The 24,573-nt window shown below is 40.8% G+C and overlaps 1 protein-coding gene across 7 annotated transcripts in view; it reads left to right on the forward strand.

The window, feature by feature from the left end:
* The window catches only part of PTBP1 (polypyrimidine tract binding protein 1), a 31,602-nt gene that overhangs the window by 2,207 nt on the left and 4,822 nt on the right, over window positions 1-24,573 (forward strand). For 4 of the 7 annotated variants that reach the window (XM_075723689.1, XM_075723692.1, XM_075723691.1 and 1 more), the window contains exons 2-10: window positions 14,145-14,220; window positions 15,195-15,367; window positions 16,408-16,554; window positions 17,810-17,980; window positions 18,774-18,884; window positions 19,266-19,440; window positions 20,060-20,137; window positions 21,471-21,619; window positions 24,323-24,356. In XM_075723689.1, the coding sequence (XP_075579804.1) occupies window positions 14,196-14,220; window positions 15,195-15,367; window positions 16,408-16,554; window positions 17,810-17,980; window positions 18,774-18,884; window positions 19,266-19,440; window positions 20,060-20,137; window positions 21,471-21,619; window positions 24,323-24,356 (1,063 nt within the window). In that variant the 5' untranslated portion in view covers window positions 14,145-14,195. Of the gene's footprint in view, window positions 1-444; window positions 886-2,144; window positions 2,176-14,144; window positions 14,221-15,194; window positions 15,368-16,407; window positions 16,555-17,809; window positions 17,981-18,773; window positions 18,885-19,265; window positions 19,441-20,059; window positions 20,138-21,470; window positions 21,620-24,322; window positions 24,357-24,573 lie in introns of those variants that run through there. The other 3 variants (XM_075723688.1, XM_075723690.1, XM_075723694.1) reach the window with 3 other exon arrangements.

Here is a 24,573-nt window from a genome sequence, read left to right on the forward strand (position 1 = left end):
TGTTTCATGTGGCATTTGTTATCAAGTGAGTTACAACAGTATTCCAGGAATTGATAATTCTTGGCAAATAAAATGGCTCTTCCTGTTGGATAATTTTAAATGCTATCCCCTGTTAAGGCTACTTTATGTAAAACATTTCCTGTGTGTGAGGCCCACAGGAGGAACAGGAAGTAAGAGAAATTGCTCTGGGGTAAGTTTGAGAGTTTTGGAAACTTGGGAGATTCCCTGTTCTTATTATGCTTTGCTGGAAATAAAATTTTTTTAAGGTTATGAAAATCAGGGTGTTAATGTATGTATTTTAACTGAAGAAATGTGTACTCATGTTTAGTAATTCTACTACAATGATTAGGATTCTTTAAACTGATAAGTGCAGATGGGTTTAATTAGTTCATTACTGCAGGCCCTCAAAGTACAGCAGAACCCATCTGTCTTCATTGGTGACCAGACACCAGGGGATTGCGAAGCCCGGCGTTCTCATACAGAGCATTCTTTAAGTAGTTCACTTGGAAAAAAAGAAACTATCGCGTGGCTTCCTGGCAGCAGCCATTGGATCAGGCTGTAACTCCAGCTGTAAATTGCTGGGTTATGATGACATGGCAGGTTGGTTTTGAAGAGGAAGTATGAGGAGCTGAGCTGGCTTATACTTGTGTTACGGCTTATTTGTGGAGCTGGTGAAATGTGAATGACTTAATAAGATTGAGCAGTATTTAATTCCCTGAAAAGTTATGAATTGTTGCAGGAGGGTAGGGAAGGAAGAACAAGTTCTCTAGCATTAAATCAGTTTGTAGATTTGTTCTCGAGTATGCTTCAGATTTCATACTGCTGTTGTAAGAATGACTGCCCTGCCTTCTGCTTCTCTGCCACGTTTCCTTAAAGTTGCTTCAGGTCTGTTAGCTGGCCACCTCTGGATTCTTTACTCTGAAATGATGGTCAGCTGTTTGAAAGATAGGAGTTGAAACAGGCCATGCTGCATATATGTCAATCTGAAATGATCATTTCTGCTCTCAGTTTTATGTTGCTGCTTTACAGTGGTTTGGAGTTCATTAAAAAAAAAAAATCGTCAGTGCAAGGGTATAACTGAAATCCTTAGACTGTCTTGAGTACTCCCACAAAAAGTGATGTGTAAGTACTGTAATACTCTGGAAGATTACCCAGGTACAATAAGGCAAGCTGTAGACAAGTCATTCTGATCATTCCGATTCCATCAATGAAAGAAGTTGCTCTGAGTAGATGTATGTTGTGATATATATAATGTTCACTGCTGACAAGAGCTAGCAGAGGTTGTTTGAGGTACAGCTAAGACTTTTTCATGCTAGTTAATCTGGAAGTCTCATTTTAGGAGTTTTAGGCATATATGGTAGAGTTGAATAACTGTTTCTTCCTTTAGATCTGTGTTTGGGGAAAAATACTATTTGTTTTCCTAAGTAGAAAAGAATTGCTAGAGGAATCTTGTGTACAGGCATACCCCAATCTGGGAGCTGCCCAGACCTCTTCACTGCTCTTCCCAGTTGCGCTCTGTTAGTCTGGCAGTGGTCTGGCTCCAGTGGTGTTTGCGTGGCTGGAGGGCTGCTCTCGGCCTGGCGCAGGCTCTTCGCTTGGCTGAGAGAACAGCGTGAACTCGGCGTGGTGTGTGCTGTCTGTCTGGGGTACCCCTGGAGCTCTAGCGTTAGTAGTCTTCACGATTGACTTGATCATCTCACTAGAGAGAGCCTCTTTACAGCCTAGCAGGGGTTACTCCTTGAATACAAGGTTGTTAAGAACTGCAGAAGTGAATATCGGTGATGGAGTTGACTCTTGACACTTTTGCCCTTGGTTAAGTCAGAGGTGGTGTTCTAATCGCATCACTTTCCCATGGAAGATGCTAGGCTGTGTTAACTGTGGGGTTTTGGTCTTAGTCCCCCGTGGTACCCTTGCAAAAAGAGCCACTCCGCTGTAGGAGGTGGAAGAGCTGCAGTTTTCTAGCACTGCTGGGTCTTGGGTCTCCACCATCACCATCTAATAATTTTTCTTTGTATAAACTGTCCTTGGCTCACTTGCAAAGACAACTGTGCACTTTGACTTGCTTTTTTCTTACTACTGTAAACTATGCTGGATATTTGTGGCAAACCTATCTAACTTTTTTAATCCTTTTCTTTTTTCTACAGCATTGTCCAAGATATAACAGTTGGTACAAAGGTAGGCACTTCTCACTTTTTCTCTCTTTTTACACTGCTCAGCATCTGATCTAGTTTTAGCCTCACCAAATGCAGATCTTCGGCTTTAAAGGGTTATTTCTGGTACCATGTAAATTGGCTTTAACCAGAAGGTAATTTAGTTTCATGTGCATTTAAAACTTTTATTATGGCTCGGCATTTAGCTCTTGGCATTTGGTCATTGATTATCAACTGTCAGAAAAGAACTTTATTGCATTTAGAAACAGCCCTCTCCACTACCAAAACGTCAAGCCATGCTTGTTATTTGTGTGCTAGACAATGCTTCTCGATGGAGAAATTGGTCCTTTTTCTTTTGAGAACTTTATTTCCTTTGTTTATGTGAATTCCTGTTCAGTTATATGTCAAAAAATCCTTCTGCCACAAAAAACTGAGTGTTTAGCTGTTGATTTTTCTCTTGCGAGTACAGTAAATATGACCTTTACCCTTCTAGTCTCAGGTTTTTAAAGTGCAGACTTAGCCCTGAAACTCAAAGTGCTGACAGGAGCCTCCTTATCTGCTGTGCGTGGTAATAGGCTGTTGTGTTCGCAGGATAAAACCTCATTTCTGTGAAATGTTCAACTGGAATGTGCAGGATAGACTGACACTCCTTCATGTATTAAAGGTTTTTCATTTACTTTATGAACATTGTAGCTAATGCCCTGGCATCAGGATTACAGTAAGTTCAGCCCTGCGAATTCTTTTTATTAAGTAGTATGTGTGTGAATGTTGGCCCTCAAAGTAGTAATCTGACAGCTTTTTAATGGCTCGAATTGTGTGGGGTTAGCGTCTTCATTATTAACTAAGAAATAGTTGTGTGTGAATAGAGTTGCAACTTGAATAGGCTGGTGAAGCGATGCAGTGTGTGATAGGACTAATTTGAAGTAGAGCTGAGCGTGTGTAGTGTGAGCTCCCTTGGGTCTGTGTAAGTGAAGTAGGAGCATTAGAGAGAATTTGCTCATAGACAGCAAATAGTGGTTTTGTATTGGAAGTACAAATTTAGATGTGGCCGCTGTTAAGCGTAGCCATGTTTGTTAGTGCTTTAGGGTTTCTGAGAAGCATTAAACACATGAAGGGGCTCTATTTAATGGCTGTAGGGGAAGGGTTGTTCTAACTTTTCCTCGTATGAGAATCTGAAATTTGAATTAATCATAGTGCCATGATAGTGTCTAGTTCTGGTTGAGAACGCTATCTGTTGCGAGGAGTTCGGTGTGCCATCAGAGGAGGAGGAGGAGGACAGGCTTGAGCCTGGACAATAAGGTTGGTTAATAGTTCATAGCCATTATAAAAGGTGTACTAAGTCATCCCTTGATTGCTGTAGAGCGGTTTGATACAACATCTTCTGGTAGACTGATTAATCTAGGTAAAAGTCCTGTCAGTTGGTTTTAACAATGTGTAATTTGCAGTTTTAGGTTTCTGCAGCTTTAAGAAGTGGTTTTACATAACTAAACTTGACCAGGAAGCTTCTGACACTAATTGTAGTCCTCAGTGAATCTTGAAAAGCTTCAGGATGTGGCATTGTGTGCCTCATTGCTCCCATCTGTGGGTGTGATTTCAATCCCTAGTGCAGTACAGTCAGATGTCTAAAATGAGGACTGGGAGAAAACCCATCCAAGTGCTTTGACTCCTAGCACAGGACAGAACTGTAACCACAATGATGCCAGTTGTGCAGTGGGGTGGGGAGTGGTGAGACACAAGCGTGCATCAAAAATGAGCTTTCTTGTCAAGTCAGATGAGGCAGGTCTTGAGGAAGTTGAATCAAAATTTAAAGAGTGGTGGAAGCGAAAAGGAAAGGTGAATCATCTTGATGAAGGTAAGTTTTAAAATTATTTTTGACATAGCCATGTTATCTGATTGTTTCAATAAGACATTGAATGTGCCAGGGTAGATCATGTAATAGAAGTACCTTCTTTATTGTTACGGTGTAACATGTTATACATGTTGTGGATTTGCTTAGGTAAGTTAGAATCCTGTTTGCACACAGCTAGGAACAAAGTGAAGGCTTCTCTTAGGCCTGCATCTTCTACATGTGCAGGTCAGCTACATCCAGACAGTTTCCCCATACTCTGCTGCTTCTCTACTAAAGATTCTCTGCCTGCCGGACTCTTGCATGGAGAGAGGTACAGGCATGTCTGTTCAAAAAGCTGTGTAATCAAATAATCTATCAATTGCTTCTTAAAAATACTTAACTTTGTGATAAGTGTAAAGCCTCGCTGGCTGCAGCTCTTCTGAAATTTTGCTGCTTTTTGTGCATTGCTTCCACTTCAATCTGCCCTCCTTTGGTTTGCCAATAAGTAGTTGGAAGGGACTGCAGAAGGTTTCTGTAATACCACAGAAGCATTTCAGTGCTGTCTTTGCTGAAATAACTACAATGATAGAGCTCTGTTCGCCTGTCAGCATTTGTTTGATCCCTGGGGCATCACTGAAATAACTTCAAGGATTAACTGATTCCCCCCTTCAGAAGCAGATGTTCCTTATAATTGCTTGATAACTTAAAATAATGCTGTGGAACTGTAGTTTTGTGATCTACTGGCTTTATAAAACATATTCATAGAAACAAGATTCAGGTGGAGATAGAACTACTTTGTTAGTGTCTGTTCTGAAAGCTGTGCTCACAAGAGAGCTTGCCAGCTGAGGTTCTAAATTAGACATGAAAATTTGAGCTGGAAAACTTTTTAATCTGAGGCGTAAACTTACTAATTCTTGCCACATATGTACAACAAAGGTAGGAATGGTACTTCATCCAGTTTAAGGTATTAGAATATTACAGTCCCCAAAAGCTGTCAGCCCTTGTCGTACTTCAGGCAGTACGTTACTGAAACACCAGTAGACCTTTTCAGTGTTCTGTTATTGACTGGAATGTCCCAAAGTTGGAGAATTCTCAGACAGGTAGGCAAAGTGCCTGTAACTTAAAACACTGCTGAGCATATTGTCAAAGATAACTTACAGTGGCCTCTTGGTTGTCTTCCTGCTGTAAGTGTTCCTGGTTGCTGAGTCTAACTTTGAGGACTTTGTGAAAGTATGCATCCGTTTGCTCTACTTTGTTTTAAAAGGCAGAGTGCTGGCACCTTTTTTTAGGATTTTCGCATGTCCTTAATTTACATATTAAGGGTACTCGCACCTGCTTCTATGAATTGTTCTGAGGTCTTTGTTATATTTAGGTTCTGTAACTTCATAAGTCCCAAGATGTTCCCATGGCTTACTACTTGAGTGCTGTACTACCTCATGGTCTTGTTTTTAGTCAGGATGGTAACTGGTAGCTGTGCTGGGCTTCACATTTAGCCTAGTCCACAGGCTCTTCAGTTTAAAGTGTGTGAATTTGTTTAGGAAGCTCATTACAATTGTGGTACGGGGCTCTTGATACACAGCCTTCTGGAATGTCCTGCAGATTAAAACCACATGATTTAAGACTTATTTCTTCCCATAATTTCATTGCTGTCTGAAAGGGAAGGAAGTACGGCCTTAAGATGGAGGCACTGTAGTTGAACTCCAAGGTACTGGGTCTGACCCCTGCAATTGCCTCTAAGTAATTTGATCAAGATCACTCTCTGTATCTCCTTTCCCTGTCTTTAATTTACCTCGATATCACTCTCTCTTTAGGCTGTAATGGTCTCTGAGCAGGACTGACTACTAGACTATGAACTATGGTACATCATTATTCTTTAAAGTTGCATTTCAGTGATTAAAAAAAGTCTCCCAACAGTTTAGGTGCTGAATAATCTTGTAGTTTCTTGCTTAAGTTGGGCTCTTTGAAAGATGATGCTGCCAGAAAAAAAAAAGTACACTTCTGTGGCATTTGAGAAGTTAATTTTTAAAACAGGGTTTGCTAGAGTGTGATACAGGCTGACTGCATAGAAGTGATTTGTGATCAAGCCAGGATCTTTGCCATGGGAACGGTAATTATGGCTTCAGGCAGCAGGCCAAGAATGTTGTGAGGAAATTCCAGTCCCCTCCTATGGCTTTAGTGAGAGGCTGCAACAAGCTGGCTCTTGTGGCCTCTCTGTAACAGGCATGATCACACATGTAAGCCACATGTCGGTAGCAAGGTACACGGATGGCTTTTGGCAAGCATCGTCTCAGCTGGATTTGGTGAATAGTTTGATCTAAGATTAGTGTTGCATGCAGGTTGTATGCACCTGTGTCTTCAATGTGTAGATGATAACTGTCCTTCGCAGGGCAGTTGGTAAGCCCTCTGGTTGGATTATGAAAACTGTTTAAATCTGTATTAACAGGAATTTAAGCTATTGGCTGAAGCACAGATGTTAAGCAAGATTGCTACCACAGGCTTATCAGCTATTAGATCTGTTTAAAGCAGTTTCTCCATCACATCTAAACCATTTTTTTAATGTGGAAGCTATCTCAAATTACTTGCACTTGGAAAGGAAACAAGCTGTGACTCCTGTTGTAGATGAAAATGAAATTGTGTGAGACATTCTAGAAAATGGTCAGTTAAAATGGTTGTAGAAAATCTATTTTAATCTCAGGCCTACTCTGCCCTTGATCTGTGATGATTTGAAAAAAAATAGCAAAATACTTAACACACACGAACTTATTCAGCTTTTTAATCCCACAAGTGTAGGGCAAGACTCTGGTCTCTGAGTCACTGACATCTGTTTCAAGTATTGTCAAACTAGAAAATGTAGATGTGCTGGTGCCACAGTTGCTGTCATCTCACACCAGCAAGGAGAGTAAGCATTACTTCATTTCAAATTCTGCATGGTTCTTGTATAGCTGTCCTTCAGGCTTCATATGAAAACTTGTTGAATACTGTGCTTAGTTCAGCAAGTGTGTTTTGGTAATCCCAGTGTGATGATTGCTCGGTGTTTGCCAAAGCAGATTGTAGTTATTGCACAACTGCAATTTAGGTGAGATTGAATTAGTGTGGAGTTCCTTCTAAACCTGTGCGTGTTCAATTTGCCATTTTACAGGTTTGGTCACAAAATGTTCTTTCACAGGTTCCATTTTCCCAAAGTGACTCATCCAGCAGTATTTCTTTCTGATAGTATTTGTATTAAGCTTTACCAAGGACCTGTCTGCTCCGCTGCAATGATTTAAAAAGCTCAAGGTTGGCTACTAGTTAAGTTTCAACTTGGGAACAGTATATCACAAAGCTTGGGTGTGTGCTACCCTACAAAGCCAGAATGACTGCATTACTGCAGTACTTGGAGTTTAGGAATTTTGGGCTATTTAACATGGCCACACCTTTTATTTGCTCAAAGGGCAGGTTTGTTTCACAGGGTGTCTCCATAGTAGCAAAGACTGAGAAAGTAAGTCAGGGAGGGGCTGATGAGATGAGTGGGTTGAGGATCCGGCTTCGCTGTAAAGCCACTCAAGTGTGTGCTTGAGCTCATGATGCATCTTATTGCAAAATACCACGTTGGGTTGTGTGAGCAATTGCTTTGATGTACTGCTTAAGTTTCTAGTGTCCTTTAGGAACTCCAATCTATCTATATACTATAGAAATGGTACCAGCTGTTGTGGCAGTATGTGCCATAGGAAAATAATTTTTCAACGCGTTAAATTCTTTGCGATGCTCTGACCAACTAACCTAGTTTCAAAGATGCTGAAAGTGTGTGTACCCAGTATGCTATTGTGAATCTTAATGGGAAGTTCACCATGCTGGCTCTTTTGTAAAGGTATTGGACTAAATCTTGTCCGGACAAGAAGGAGGTTATAACAACTTAAAAAGCCTTAAGTAGTAGGTGACAGAGCAGAGTTTAAAAAAAAAAAAAAAGTATGTGCTCTAAGCCTGCCAGGTAGGCTAAGGCCTCCACCACAGATTCATTATATCAATGTAATATGCTGACTGCTGGGTTGGATTTAATTTGGTAAGTGATATAGGGGTGCAGTGAGCAATTTGGTGAACTAAAATGATTCCTCCCCCCCACCTCTTGCTATCGGTTCTGATCGGATTGTGAATTGCATGTCTCGAACAGGGTGCAGCGGAGGGGCGAGTGCTGTGCTGAGCTTGTAGCTGCTGCTTGTGGACCGGTGGGACAGCGGTATCGTGCTGCGCTTAGCAGCCACCTCAGAGGCTGCAGTCTTCAGGATCTTGAAGTTCTTTTGTGTTGATCTTAACTTTCCAACCTTACTAGGGCTGAAGGAGGAAGCAGTTGTATTGTGTGTTCTTCAGAGATGTTTTCACAAAAAAGTTGACTCAGGCTTTCTGTTCGTGACCCAAGCTGGAATGTTTTTTCTCACTGCTCCAACTTCAAATGACTAAAGAGTGTTGGGGGCAGGAAGGGGGAAAAGAGGGGCATGTGGGGGTAACATAAGGGAGCCTTGCTGGAAGTTAGTCTTCTGTGGAAGACAAGGAAAACTGGCATCCATCTTCCGAGTAGGTTAAACTTAGTTTCTTTCCTAGCTCTTGAATCTCTCAGCAAAAAATGTTGGAATGTAACATGAGCATGAATGATGATGTCATCAGACTGGACTTCTCTTATTAGTTTCTTCACAAAGTGATTTGAGCTGTGAACTGAAGTATCAAAGTACATTCTTCCATTCCTCTGGGACTGAACTCATACAGAGCCCTTGAAGCATACTTCAGAGACGCTCAATTCTTTCTGTGCTCCAAGAAATTTTTTTGCTGCTTTCATCAGAGCAAAGAGTTTGCTCTGTGAGCTTCTCAATGATTTGTGTGTCACTGTGTGTGTAAAATATTTTGGTGGTCTTTTACTGGGTCCAGAATCTTTTTACAAACTTAGGGAAAGTGAAGTAGAAGAATGATGCTGGCATGCTCTGGCAGAGTTACAAGACTTCTGACAGAGGGGGTTTTTTATCTGAACTTAGGAGAAGCAGTCCAAGGACTTGTAACAGTACAGATTTTTCTTGTTTTATTTTCAGAGGGGGATTTTCCAGGTGCAGCTGTGTTACCTGCTTTGCTTTTTGTAAGTGCATGTTAGCTGATGGCCTGTATGCCTCCTAAATCTATCTTTTCCCTCACAAGAAGGAAGGATACTACTATCCTTTGTCTGTCTAAAAATTGCTAGGGCAGTGTAAGGTGCTCCATATCCAAAGGCAGAGAATGCTGCTGCTATGTAGGATTTCCTCAGTGAGCCAGGGAAAGAAATAGCTTTTTGTAGAACTTGGGTTGGCTAGCCTGTAGCTTGCTGGCCTCTCTAGTCATTGTCCTCTTCCTTCCCCTATGCCCTGTCTTTTTGCCATTGCTTTAATTTTGCTTTCTGAAAGTCAGTATCACCTGTTTGTCTTGAAACTAATACTTGTATGGTTGTTTAGTTTGTATTTGTTTCTAGCCTTTTGCAGAGGCAGAATGCAGTTGATTTATTGTAATCCATTTAAAGTAAGTGACTGGATCTTAAGTAGATAAAGGATTATATAGGGCAGCTGAGAATTTCTGTAGTACTTCTAGGTGTGCTGGTAGAAACTGAGACAATCCCTGGCTTCTGTCCAAAGTGTGGTAAAGTTCAGGTAAAATCCTAGTGAAAATGAGACAATTTGTAGTTTTCATATGAATTAGAAGTTGCTTTTTAAGCTGTGAAAGCCTAGACTAATTCAAAATTCTTAGACCTTACTTGTTAAAACTTTAACGCAAAAAATGGCTTAGAGTTTGGGGGATGGTCAAAAAGATAACTTAGAAAAAAAATAGAATTCTGCCTTGCAGCAGACTTCCTTTCTCTAATTCGGAAACGGGAACTAAAGAAGTGCTGATAGCAAGACTACACGGAGCACGGGTGTTTTATTAAATTAATGCAGCTTGAGCAGCAGACCTTTTGTAGCCACGAGTGGTGCAGACAAAAGGAGGCTGCTGTCATAGAAACGCTCCCAGGCAGTGTTTTACCTGGTAGTAGCATGTATGCCGACTGGTGATTTTGGTGGTAGAAACAGCCTTGCCCTGGTCTAGGTAAGATCTGGCAGTGTAACTGCAAAAGTGGTATTTGTTTTCTCTAAACAGGAAGAGGAGATTTGTTAGTTCAAATGAAGAATTTTATGTAGAACAGTGTTACTGCTAGCTTGCTGCTGCTTCTGTTAATCTCATCATAAAAATACCAGCTGCAAAAGAATTAGCTAAACAGAAATGTCAACATAAATTAATGCCTCTTGTGAGCAGGGATGTGAACTTCAGAATCTGAAGAACTGTGTTTCGAACGAAGCACTGCGCGGGCAGCTGGGCCTCCCCATGGTAGTGGGAGAATAAAAAAGGTAGAAAAATAGTGTTGGGTTGACATTGGCAAGCAGCTGAGTGCCCACACTGCTGTTTGCTCACCGCCTCCCCTTCCCTGCATTTGCATAGTTTTAAATGTAAATAAAACAATATAATACTTCAGAATCAATAGCTTTTGTACTGGCTTTTGCAATATAATTCAAAATACCCAATGGATACACTGTTGGTGAGAAACTTCTAAACCTTCTGAAACAACCAAGGTTCACTCTGGTTCCTCTGGCTCTACTGAATTAGGATACTTGGTATGGAGCATTTGAATTTATAACATGGTTTTAAAGCTTATTCATAGCTTCTAACATGTACAGAAAGAAGAGACACTGGGGTCTGGAAAGAGATGATGGCAGTCGCTGCAAGTGTAAAGACGGGTGATTGATAGGGGCTCCTGCTGAAGTTCCCAAATACCAAGCGCAGATTAATAGAGCACTTGTTTTCAATTTGCCTCAGGTTAGGTCATTCCAAAAAGCAACTGTCAATAGAGATTTCTTGTGGTTATCCAAGATCAGCTCCAACAGTACTGGAGGAAGAACAAGCGCTGATGAAAAGCTGTAGTCGATGCAGCTTCCTTCTGCTGTGGGAAGCTTGCCAGCACCGCTCTGTCCCCATGTGAGGATGGTGGCACCGCGTAACTCCCTGGTGCATTGGGTGTGCTCCTCTTGGGTTTGCACTTTAAAAGCCATTCTTTTAAAGGGAGCCTGCGTGGAATGATTTTGGTGTAACTGTACAGTACTATGTATGTACTGTCTGTAAACTTCCTTGCGTAGAGAAAAGACCTTGGAATAATTGTAGTTTTCCAACTGCTGCAGTCTTCCCTCTTCGTTTGCATGTACTTCCAGCTGGGAAGCTTACAAATTGACTGCTGCTTCTTTTGATGTTGAACAATCATCCCCCTCTGCCTCCTGGCTCTGGTCACAGCGGGCAGCGTAGACCGTCTCCAAGATAAGAGGGGAGTGGATCTGAAATTGCGTGTTCATTAAAGAAACACCGACATGTGGAAAGCAGCAGCAGTGAGCATTCCTTGTCAAAGTGCCCTGCAAGTAAATTTTCAAATATGTGAGAAAATGTTTATTTTAAACAAGCCATTAGGAAAGTTAAATTCAGGAAATTTAAATTCTTTCCATAATAGTATAAATGTTTGTTTTTCCAGTTTATAGTTTCCTAGTGTTGCCTCCATGAGAGCCAAATATGTGACTTGTTCTCCTGGTGTTTCCGTGATGGATTGCAAGGGCTGCCCAAGTGTGCTTGCACAGATGCATTGATTCATACTGGGGGTGCTGGAGTTCTGTATGTTCAGAAATTTACAAGTTGTTATTTAAGAACATTTTTTACAAGTTCAGGGCCCATTAGGGCCTGATGCGAGGGGTTTCATGAGGCCCATAAACACTTGTCTGCATTGGTAGGGCTTTTGTTTGCTGGTGGGTGGCTCTTGTAAAGAGCTGCCAGTTGTATCCCAGGCCACAGAAAGTAAAGCTGTACCTGTAGTGTTTGCAGTGGTTCAGGCACAAGAGCGTTCTTACAGTAAACTGGTGGATTATTGTAGCCTTGGAATTGTGCATTAATTTGAGTCATCAAAAGGATGGGATCACAGTCTTAATAGCCTCCCAGACTAGCTTGCCTCTTGCTGTACTCAGGAATCCAAGTGCTAATTAGAACAGCTGTTAAAAGGCCTATTCCTAATTACTACACCCTGTTAGAAGGAGACAGCCTTGCTGGGTGCCCGTAGCCTTTGTGGAACCTGGTCAGCGCTTGCGGGTGACCAGCAGCAGCACATGAACCGTGGTTTTGGAACCTGGCCTAATTTCTCGTATTCAGGACATCAAAGTCCTTGAGCCTGTCTTTGAAGAGCTAGCAGTGAGTAGTCAAACAAGAAATTCAAGATTTGAGGGGAAAAGGAAAAAAAAAAACCCACCAAACCAAAACCTGTGTCTGTAATTCGGTGTTCTGGGGCTTCTGGTGTGACCTACTTTTCCAACCTGTTTGCTGGGGAAGTTGAGCAGAGAGCTTTTGTTGTCGCGCAGATACTGTTACTGCAGGTGCCACCAGATATAGGGCATGGTGGAAGATGAGAGTTTCTGGTGGCCGCAGTGTGAAGCAGGGTATGTTTCCATTGAGATGGGTGGGAGTTGGCCAAGGCAGGGAAGAGCTATGTTCTTTTTTTCTGTTGATGAAAGCCTTTTAGCGTGGCATTTCTGTGTAAGAGTAATGTAGAAAATTATGAGAAAATGCTTTCATGTGTTAGATTTATATTACCATGTTTGCTCACAATGGGATTTGAAGTCTTCTGTGTAACTTGTTTGAAATTAAGCCAGACTGATTTTAAGCTGTGTTATGTATATAAGTATAGATTGTGCTAAGAAGTAATTTGTAGCCTTGTTTGCTTTTGTCTTAGTAGTCTTTTTCATGCCTCCTACTTGGGTTAGACTAGTCTTGGTCAGTTGAGGTGATTTGGGTGACTTTACAGGGAATGCTGCAATGAATTGAAACACATACATTGCATACAGTAATCTATTCCACAGATCTGTTTAGCTTTATTTGCAGGGAATGGAGGAGAAGTGCCAGGCTCCTGCAATTCACTAACTTTGTGCAAACAGATGGAATTATACCTACAGCTATTAAAAAGCCTAGAATAAATGCATTTCTGTAATTCTGCAATACCGGTTTGTTTGGGTAGTCTGATTCTAGTAGGAACAGCTCGTTTTAAAATTTTTTGTCAACTGTTTTCTTTCTCCGTAGAGTTGAAATGCACAGTGCTGCAGTAAGAAAAATCAAAGAATCAAGATGTTGGGATATGCTGTGCTACTCACAGCTTTTTGTTTTGAAGTAGCCATGTTAACTTTAACGTAGAACAAGTCCTAGTGTGAAAGGCGATAGAGGATGGGATTACAAAGATTTTGTACCAGTGGTACTTGGGTTTCTCTGCTTCAGAATGCTGCTCTGTCTTTTGACTTAAATGCACTTACTGAGCCTTAATGGTACTGTTGTCCTAGAATTTGTTGCTGCTCTTCTGGGGATTGTGGCTAGAAAACAATAAACCAGTGATCAGACTCTTTTGCACTAGAATTCAAATTATTATATGTGGACCTACTTCTGCTGTAAAATTTGAAGAGTAGCTTTACTTCCAGTGAGCTGCTGTTTTTTGGGGTAGGGAGGGGAAGAGATCCATTTCTCTTGGGTCTCAGTTTCTCCAAGTTGCATCTTCTGCTTGTAACTGGAAAATACACATCTTTGGTTCATAATTGCCATGTCATACACCAACAGTTTTGGCCAGCTCCTGATAGCTTGTCTTTTGCTTAAGACTTCTTTACTCCTGGTAACTCACAGTACAATAATCTGTCCTCTTGATGAATGCCATGAGGCCTATCTGTTTTGCTATTACTGATCAACTACAGTGGTGTTCTAGCTTAACCTAAAAGATAGAAAATCCTGTCTGATATGAGTAGTCAGAAATCTGTTTTGTTAGATACAATAGGAGAATGTGAATATCAGTGCACAATGCTGCATTTGGTGGCTTCAGACAATTCAGCAATGCTTCAGCCCCTAAGGTTCCTAATGCATAGCTGAAAAGAGATATTGGATAGTGCTACTCAATTACTAAATTGGATCTTACTTATATTTAATTTATGATGGAGGTGAGGTTCACTGCCCACTCAGTATATTTTCACTTATGCTTCTGTTCAGCTTCTCTACACCTTAATCTCAGTTGTTCTGCTTTAGGAGTACCTGAATAGAATTTAGTAAAAATGCTGTCAGTTTACCTTTCGTCTTTTCTTTTCCAGCGGGGATCTGACGAGCTTTTCTCTACTTGTGTTACTAACGGACCCTTTATCATGAGCAGCAACTCTTCTTCTGCAGGTAATGTTGCCTATAAAAAAGGATAGCAATTGATTAGTATAGCAAATACTATGAGGAGGTCTGTTTTTTTCCCTCCACTTAATTTTAAAATATCTTAATTTTTAGTACTTACTAGGCCTTTTGTAGGACAGTGCTGAATAATAACAACTTCTGTCCTGTACACTTAAGATTAGCAGATTGAATAAACTCGTTGCAGGACAACCGCTAAAATGATTTTACAGAATTAGAACATGCAGGTTTTGCTGTAAACTGTTATACTTAAAGCACAGTTGAATTTCATGTAGGATTATTTTGGCTGTACGTAGTAGTTTGCTGCTATTTGGGAGTCTTACACCATCTAGAGGTTAGTGGTCTCACTCGGGACAGTATCCTTGGTGCTCAGTCCAGAATTTTGCCCTTTGTGCTTGTCAGTGCCTTGAGTTGTCTTTCTTGGAACTACCATTGTCTTTTGAGTCCTGTCATGTCCTGCCTGCGGCCTCCCTGCCACGCTGCATCAGCTCCTGTCTTTGGTGGTGTGCTGCTGACAGTCTTTACCATATGTATAATCCAGCTGACCTAAAGTTACGTTTTGGTTCATACTTGTTTTAATATAAGATGTCCCCTTCGAACTGCTTCATTGTGAAGAATGCCCCAGTCAAAGTGAAAAGGAATAAAGTAGCAATCTAGAATTAGTGGCTCAGACCTATGCAAAGTAGAAATGTGGGTGGGTGTGTACTGTAAACAAGCTGTAAAATGGCCACTGGAGAGTTGATTCCATTGCAGTGGCATTCAGCTATGTCACTTGCATCATGTGACTTGGAAAAAACAAATGAGAAAAACCATGTGTCTTCAGACTCTAATTAAATTAGACTATGGAATTTCTCTGTAATAGAGTAATAACTGGATGGGGAGCACAAACCGTATGTCAAAAGTGGTAAGTGTGTGCATATTCTTTCAAACCCACTCTAATAAGCAGTAACTCTTTCTTTTTACAGCTAATGGAAACGACAGCAAAAAATTCAAAGGTGATAGTAGAAGTGCTGGGGTCCCATCCCGAGTAATCCATGTCCGTAAACTCCCCAGTGATGTCACGGAGGCAGAGGTCATTTCTTTGGGCGTACCTTTTGGCAAGGTCACCAATCTTCTAATGTTGAAAGGAAAAAACCAGGTATTGTCTGTATAATTGAAGGCAGGGATTATGTCAAAGACTTGATGAGTTTGTCATCAGTAAACCAGATCCAAGTTGTTGAAACAAAACTGTCATGTATTAGGAGTCAATAACTTCTGCATGCTATTTTACTTATCCATGATTATCCCATGAGCTGTAGAAAATACTATTTTCAGACTGTGCAAGGAGCTAAGTCCATAATTATAGGTTGTCACTTATAATTAGCATTATGTCTGGTTTTTAAATTACAGACCAGGTAAATTATTTGGACAGCAGTGACATCAGTTGGCCTTTTTCACTCAAGCCAGCTTGACAGTTGAGTAACCACCAGTGTAACTTTGCATGTTAAGGACACCTTTACAGATACTATAGATGAGCTGGGTAAAGCTAAAATGCTCTTGGGTAATGCAGAAGGTGTGCACTAATTTGGTAACTAAAATTGTCTTACAAATTAAGGAGTAAAAAAGCAAGCCAACTTTAATCGTCGCTTAAAATACTATGTCTTTAATCTGAATTATGAAAATGTGCCTCTGATATATTGCATGGTGCGATTATATGTAAGGACTTAATGTAATGACTTGCTACAATCCCTTATGTTTTTGTTTGGAAGTAGAGAAGACCATAAAGGTACCAAACAGTGAGTGGGCTTACTGCTCTGTAGAGAAGTATGGAAAGTTGCTTAATAAGACAAGAGTTGAGAGTCTGGATTGTTGCCGCATTCTTGCGGATGCTTCTGTCACTGCCAGTTTCCTAAATAGACGTTGCATGGAGATCTTAGGATGAGACTGAAACATTAGATACGTTAAGTCAGTCTGGACAGTGAAGATCCTCACTTGCTCTACGTACAGTCGGTTCTTAAACAGTTCTGTGTACGAAAACTTGCATGTAAATGCAGTTGTGAAAATCAAATACAGTTACAATTCAACTGGAAGTTCCTCCTAAGGTTATCAATCGTGTAATACTGTTGTTGAGTGTTAATGCTGTCTCCTAGTGTGAGCCGCTTTGATAATATTTCAATGTTGGATTTGACTTCTGCGCAGGCTTTCATAGAGATGAACACGGAGGAGGCAGCCAACACCATGGTAAACTACTACACCACAGTCACTCCAGTCCTTCGAAGCCAGCCCATCTATATTCAGTTCTCCAACCACAAGGAGCTTAAGACAGACAACTCTCCAAACCAAGCAGTTAGTTTTTGTTCTTTACATTGTCGTGCTGGTGGGAGGGAGAGATGGTTCTCTGCTGCTGTTTTGATTTGTGCTGCTGGTGTAGGCCTAGGAGGGTTTTGAGATTTAGTCTAAGTAGCGAAGTGCTAAACAGAGCACACTAGCTTCTAGCTTACGGAATTAAGGATTCCTATAATAGCTTTTATGCAAAGTCTCAGCAGACTATTAAATGAGCTGCTAAAACTGCCTTAATGTCAGGGGAGGAAAATGCATAGTGAAAATGAGATCATGAGAAGTGGTGTTTAGCATTCTTTAGGTAGGTATTCAGTTACTGTTTCTATCTGAAGACTTGATTAATGCTAGTGCTTTAGGACATTTGTTTTTAATATTTGAAAGATGTATATAAAATGAAGCTCTGATGGGGGAAAGACTTGTGGCTGCAGGAGAGTACAGTCTGTTGCTGGTAAGCGCTAGCTCTGAGGCAGGCAGCCCTTGAACGCAGCAGTTCTTAAGGCTTTGGGCTGTCTAGAGTTTCTGTGCAAGATACGCTCTGCATAGGGCAAAAAGTTCCCTTTTTTTGGCTCAACTGCTCTTGGCAATCTTTCAGAACAGGAACACTGGAAAGAAGTTCAAGTTAGTTGTGTCTCCTTATCAGGGATGGCTGCTGAGTACATCCAGTTTGCCTCCTCTCACTTTTCAGGCTGACTTTCACCAGGATCAGAGCATCTAATGCTGTGCAGATGAAATGCTACTATACTATTTGGTGCATCTGACAAAGCCAGAATCCAGTGCCCAACAGTGAGCACATGATAATGTTATGTGTGTGAGGGGGACTCCACAGGAAAACTCCAAGTCAGTTTTCACTCCTGGATCCCTAAAGCAGATGTACATTAATCTTCTAGCCTTGTCAGCTTCTGTAGTATTCTGGAGATGGTGTTTCACCCCAGAAGAGCCTAGTTTTCTGAACAGTGGAATAATTTTGTTGCAGCAGTAGATGCTGAGCAAGATTCTAGCAGTAGCTAGCATAAATACTTTGTATTTTATTTAGTTTGTATTTTTTGCATTGCTCTTACTGATTGAGGTGGTCTGTATTGTCCATGTTTAAAATGTTCTAAAGTCATTGTGTCCCCAGCCTTAGGAACAGTAAATTGCTTTCTGTTGTTCTGCTAACTGTTAAGTTCTGCTAGAAGTTTGCAGGTAGGAAGCTCAAGAAAAGCTGAATGTGTATTTTTGCAAGCAGAAAAGTGTTGGTCTAACAGCATGTTTGGTTCTGCAGCGTGCCCAAGCAGCTCTGCAAGCAGTGAATTCTGTTCAGTCTGGAAACCTAGCGCTGTCAGCCTCTGCTGCAGCAGTAGATGCAGGAATGGCGATGGCTGGCCAGAGCCCTGTCCTGAGGATCATTGTTGAGAATCTCTTCTATCCTGTCACTCTAGATGTTCTGCATCAGGTAAAACACGTTGCCACAACTTCTTGAAGATTGCCCTGGAGGAAGGGGTAGCCACAAATAGTGAATTACTGTATTTGCAATGTCTGTGTTCTAACAGCATGTGCTTTTTATCTGTATAATTCAAGTTCTGAACATAACTGTCAAATTTCTATTTTCTGGAGACCCTGACACCTACACAAGATTCTTCTATTTTTGGTTCCAATCTGGCCAGACTTTAATTTCCAGAGATTTGATTGCTGGTCCATTTTCATTGGATTAGTCTGGTATAGTGCAAGGGACAAATATTTATGTTTTCAAGACAGCTCTTCAAGTTCTGTTTAGGGTTTAGCAGAAGTAGCTGCTACATGCCCTGTGTGAGGGTAGGGGGAAATAAATACAGTGTCCATGAGTTATTTAGGCAGTAGCCTATTTGGAAAGTTCCTGCTGTCTGCTGTGGTTGCTTAATTTAATCTTCATGTTTAAAATGCAGGCTTGACTGCATTTAAGAATCCCTGAAATTCTTGGAAAAGTTCCAGCTTGTGAAGGTGTATGTGAATCTTCTTGTGTAAGAACTCATAACAAACAAAAACGTTATTAAGGGGGCAGTTCAGTCACCCTGATGTTTTTCTGCTCTGATGCCATGATGCAAGTTAAACAATGCCCAATGGTGGAGTTGAAAACCTTAATTTTTTCAGTTGGAAAGCTAACAAGGTGAAAGGATGGCTTTTGTTGTTTCTGCTTCTACTAATGCAGATCGATATGAAATTAACTTAGTGGAAATGAGATAACAAGATATGCAAATATTATCTTGCAGATTTTTTCCAAATTTGGTACAGTCTTGAAAATAATTACATTCACGAAGAACAACCAATTTCAGGCCCTGTTACAATATGCTGATCCAATGAGCGCTCAGCATGCCAAACTGGTGAGTAGTATGCTTGCAGTGCTAAACACCTGGATTATTTTAACTTTTAGGCTTGCTTTTATTAATCTAGGATCAATGTTAGAAACTAGCATTTTGGAGTATTTGGCGGTTGTATTAGGTTTATGTGAGCGTTGCCCTAATGACAGGTCCCACATGGGAGTGGGAGGGAATTTCCCCACCAAGAGCAGTACGGCTAGCTTGGGTGAATACTGAAGGAGATAAGATGAAGCCGTGCTTTCCCCACACAAAGCAAGATGCCTGCTCCATCAGAAGGTACGCACTGCTACCTGGGATGATGTAACACCTTCTCTCTTCAGAGATTTGTTGCTGTGATCTTAGCATGAATGCATCTTGGATGAAGAATGGTTTGTTTCCTTGCAGTCTTTAGATGGACAGAATATCTACAATGCCTGTTGCACGCTGCGCATAGATTTCTCAAAGCTCACAAGTCTCAATGTAAAATACAATAACGATAAGAGCAGAGACTATACACGACCAGACCTACCTTCTGGGGATAACCAGCCCTCTCTGGATCAGACCATGGCAGCTGCTTTTGGTGAGAATTCTTGAAGTGGGAGGAGGACAAATGTAACTGATAAGTGTGTCAGTTGGGGAAGGGGATGTTGTCCTAGTGTATTTGGTCATACAAAATTTTGGAATGCAAAAATTTGGAATACAAAATATGACTAATGAGGAAAGTTTGGGAATCGGACTAGTGCAAAATCCTAGTAGGAGCATATGGAAGTGGGTGGATGCTGTGCTTTGAAAGCTCTTCTCCATTTGGGTGCGGACTGGTGAAGGCTTCCCAGCTGTCTGCGCTTCTAGTGCCATCTGCTGTTTTGCCTACAGTATGGACTCGGGGATAATTTGGGGTGTTGTAACCTATACTTTAAAAACTATGTTGTGGTTAAACAGCCACAGGAGCTACTAGCTCGTATTCTGGACAACAGCTATATTCTAATAGCTGTTTCAGAACAGCAGAGTTAGAGGAGGAATAGTCTTTTAATTTCTTGAAGCTCAGTGTTACATTAGAGGCATTTTTGAATTACTGTTTATGTTTTAGGTTTTAGCTTTCAAGTAAATTCTTATGTTGAAGGACATGTCAAGACATCCCAGCTAAGTCTAGACTCTTCTTGCTATTGGGTGTCTTAATATAATGCGTATATCTTTCCCAGGTGCCCCAGGAATAATTTCTGCTTCTCCATATGCGGGAGCTGGCTTTCCTCCTACCTTTGCAATTCCTCAGGCTGCAGGTACTGTATTTCGTAAGTTGAAATTTTATATAGATTTTCTGTTGCTGAAGCATCTTGATATTTTAAAGCTAAGTAGTGATTCTTTTTGTTGGGGTTAGTCATGTAAATTCTAAATGTGGGCATTCAGGCACAGAAGGGAGTGGTGTTTCAGTACATAATCTCAACTAGGGGTGCAAGTGTGCAGCTGTGGCACCTCTGGGCAATATCCCAGTGACGAGGCAAATAGGAGTAGCAGGATGGGAGAGACAGTAAAGGAGGTATCAAAAATAATTGTGGGAGATGGGGGAGGAGATAAAATTTTTTTGTATTTTGCATTTCCTCATGTGGTTGCAGAGGTTGGGAACTCGGTTTGACAGCTGTAAATGTGGTCAAAAGCAAGGATTCTTTGTCCATTTTTCCCTAAATATTTTGAGTAAAGCTACTATTTAAACAGCTAGGGTCAAAATGTGAACCTAAATAGATACATTGCAGTTGCACTGTGACACAGCTCATATTGCGGGTAACAAATTATTGCTACTTACAGAAGTAGCCCAGTGTCCAAGATTAAAGTCTTAGGTTTTGGGTGCTAAACACACTCATTGGAGTGCTAGACTAAACAATTTTTGCTTTGTTTTTCATAGCGTACCAAGCTATGTTGACTTTCTTTGATGGCATTTCCTTGCTTATGACAAACAGGCACAGATCAAACTGTTCCACCATTACCGTTTTGTTAACAGCCTGTCCTGTTGGGGAAATGCAGTGCCACTTTGAGGAGTAATTTCATTTAATCGATTACTAGCAATTGCTTCTTGAACTCTAAAGCTCTTAGCTTTGGAGGGCTAATACAGTGAAGTGCCAGATGTTACTGTGAGCAACCTAGAAATGCCTATAAATAAAACTTAAATGTTTTTCCGTTCAAGAAGAGGTTAGCTGATGGTAGTGTACAATATCTGAGTGTTATATGCATGGTTAAAGAACAAAGCATTTTGGGCATGCATTGGTTGGAAAGACCCTTACAGATGCACTGTTTGTGATACCTTTCCTGCACCAACAGAGCTGAGGCTTTGTGCTGATTCCGCTTCTTGTGAAACATGCAAAATATTGTAGTCACCAAGCTAGTGCTGAGAGGCACCTGTTAAGCACCAGGCACTGCAAGAGCAAATACTATAAGAAATTGAAACATTTCCTGCAGCACCAGAATTGGAGGCTCCTGTTGCTCTTAGAGTATACGGTCACTGTTTCGAATGGTTACTTGCATGTTACGGAAGGCGTGCTGTTCTCCCTTCTGGTGCGGCAAATACACTAGAGTACGTGCTGTTAATTTCTTTACTGGTTAATATTCTTTAATTTCCAGGGCTGCCAGTTCCAAATGTTCATGGAGCACTAGCTCCTTTGGCTATCCCATCAGCAGCAGCTGCAGCGGCTGCAGCAGGACGGATTGCCATTCCCGGCCTCGCTGGGGCAGGGAACTCTGTTCTGCTGGTTAGCAATCTGAATCCTGAGGTTAGTGGAGTCCTAACTTTATTTTTTTTCTCCTTCCTGTTACATCTGCTTTCACTTTCTGAACACAGATTGTGCTGAAACTCATTGAAAGTGAAATCCTACTGTATCCTAAAGGAAACGGCAAAACTAGAAAAGCAGATGATGTGCTCTGCTGGCTCTAAAATTCAAAGCAGATCAGTACTCTAGTTGCTGAAGGGAAATGAGAAAGTCCATATCTCAAATTAAAATCTTGCTCTTCTTTGGTTCAAAGCCAAGGATGCTGCCTGCCTGCTCTTGTCCCATAAAGACTACAATGCCTGTCCCTTGCTCCCTCTTTTATTTGGAGTCTCCCTGCCATTCCCATGGAATAGTGTCATTTGGGTCACAGAATAGTCGTGTCCATTCTTTTCCTTAGCATGTTCTGGTTTTTAATATATTAATTCAGAACTACAGAGAGAGTTCATTCTGACCTTTGCTCTTTCTGTGTAGTGTCTGGACCCCTGCCAGCTTGACTTGTACCTGTGCAGTATTTCCTCTGCCATGTGCTTGCACATTTTTCCCTTTCCAAAATTCCTGGAAGTTTTTCCTTAGCTAAACCCCTTAACAGCTCGCAGTTTACATTTTCAATTCCACTTAACTTAGTAGTGAATTGAACTATTTGGGTTTCTTTAAAAATAAAGCAAGTAATATTTGAACAAGAATGTTCTTTAATGAAAGACAGCATCATGAGAGAATTTGATATGGGTATCTTGGATTTTTTTTTCAGTCAGCTTTTGGCTCTTTGTTGGATTGAAAGTGTAGAATCTTCTAGTGTGTGCAGTAGAGCATGAGTCTCTGCTGAAAAACACTTTAACTGGTGAGACTGTGCACACAAGTTAATACTACTTTGCAAAGCTATAAAACTTACCAGTGATGTCAGAGTAACCGCAAAACCTCTTTTGCATCAAAGGGGAAGCCTGGATGTGATGAATGGTCAAAATATTTAACTCTTGATGAGATGAACCAATTGAATCAGTATTTCAGACTATTCTTTTTATCTGTCATTACTGTTTTCTCCAGGGCATGAAATAATGGCAGGGACTGGTACAGCTTTGGTTTGGACGAGTTGCTCTTTCTACCTAGGAACTCCTGCCATTCCAGGAACTGTCACCTCTAGCTTGGTCCCAATGACTTGCTGTTCAAACAAAAGTCTTAAACGTTAAGCGCTGGCATCGTTATTCTTGACCAGTGTGATACTGCCAAGCGTGTGTTTGGGATGGTTTTGCATTGTCTGGATGGCAGTGACGGGACAGAGGACTGTGCTGTACCTCTTTAATTTGCATGTGTTCACAGCTCTGGGCAGTGTCTGAACAGTGTGCACAGTTCTTGTTTAAGTAGGACCAAGCAGTTATTTCATGCCTTGTATTTTTTTTTTGAGCTCTTCACTATCCATCCAGCTTATCTTTGGGCTAGAGAGACTTTGATACTTGTACTGAAGCTGTGAACTAACAGACCTGAAACTTTTTCCATTGCCTGTATAATCAGTGTTGTAGAAACTTACCTGTGCCACAACCAGTTAGTTAAGAGACAGTATTTCTCTGGAGTGACTACTCTGCGATAATGCATAAGGTTTATTCTGAATGGGAATCATGGAAACTGAAATGACTCTATTTTTTCCTTTCCATGATGAGTGGAAGAAGTCTGTGTGTCTCAGCTTGCATTGACTTTTACTTTGAATGCAGACTCTTGTCTGCGTGCAAAGTTAGTGTTGTCACTGGGAGCAGAGATGCTTTTCCTGCCTTCCTGGCTGAGTAACAGCATTTTTGGGTTTCTGCATGGTGAGGTCAAGCCACGGAGATGGAAGGGAATAGACTACTTCTGCACATGAGGTACCCGTTCCTTTAGAGCAAGCACTTCTAGCAGACCTTTGAGGTTTTTTGTAGCAGTACAGCTGCTCATCCGGATAATATTTCGCTTTAAAGGCAGTGGTTGGTATCTAAATTGGACTTGCCCTGTTTTGTTACAGCCAAGTATTGCAATATGGATTGCTTCCTGTAGTCACTGGTCCTAAAGCAGCAAATACAGCTGTGTTTTTTGACTTGATCCATGAAGTCATTTCTTAGAAATTCTTATAATTGGAGAAAATATTTTTAGTCAAATTTTAGGGAATAGCATTGCAATTTAGTTCAGTATTAAAGCCTGTAGAAGTCACTCTGTTTTGATACTGTCTCTTACTTCTTTGTATATCTTAAGTAAAAATGCCTTTTCTTTATCATTGTGTTCCACTAGGTAAAACCTATTAACTGTTTCTGTAAACAAGTTATTGTATGTAGAATTCTATAAATCTGACTGATGGAACACTACATATTTCCTTATGTATTTACTGACCTGTGTTTTTTGCTACTTTTTTCTTTTCTCCCCATCCCTGAATTTTTTTTCTTCCCCTGATCCGGAATTTCTTTGCCAACTGACTGCACGGTACTTCTGCTTCCTGTTGTTGCTTGAAACAAAAAATAAAAACATTCCCCTTCCAAAAAAAAAAAAAAAAAACCCTGCTCTTCGGAAACCAACCTGCCCTTCAATATTAACCATCTTGAAAACTTCATCATCCATCAACCAATTTCGCCATTTCCTGCGGGGACTCTGCCCTTCCTCGTTGTGGACGATTTGTGCAACCTCGCTCTCCCCTTCGATTCCTTACCTCTTCCCTGTCCCTCCGCTGCCTTGCTCTGCTGTTCTCTAAAGAGAGTTACACCCCAATGCCTCTTTATTCTTTTCGGTATGTTATTATTCACACTTTTTATTACCTTGTTTTTCATTTATTTGAGATTACTTTTTTTGATACTTCAAAAATGTACAGTTTGCAGTTTGCCAATTTTTGAATGCAATAATTTCATTTTTACATTGTTTACTTAGTTTGCTATTTAATTTAGTTTGCCTTTATTTTATGTTCAGTTATGCATGGTTTTATTGCTTTGCATGCCTTTTAAGAGTTT

The sequence above is a fragment of the Pelecanus crispus genome, chromosome 20, assembly GCF_030463565.1.
Source record: "Pelecanus crispus isolate bPelCri1 chromosome 20, bPelCri1.pri, whole genome shotgun sequence".
NCBI lineage: Eukaryota > Metazoa > Chordata > Aves > Pelecaniformes > Pelecanidae > Pelecanus > Pelecanus crispus.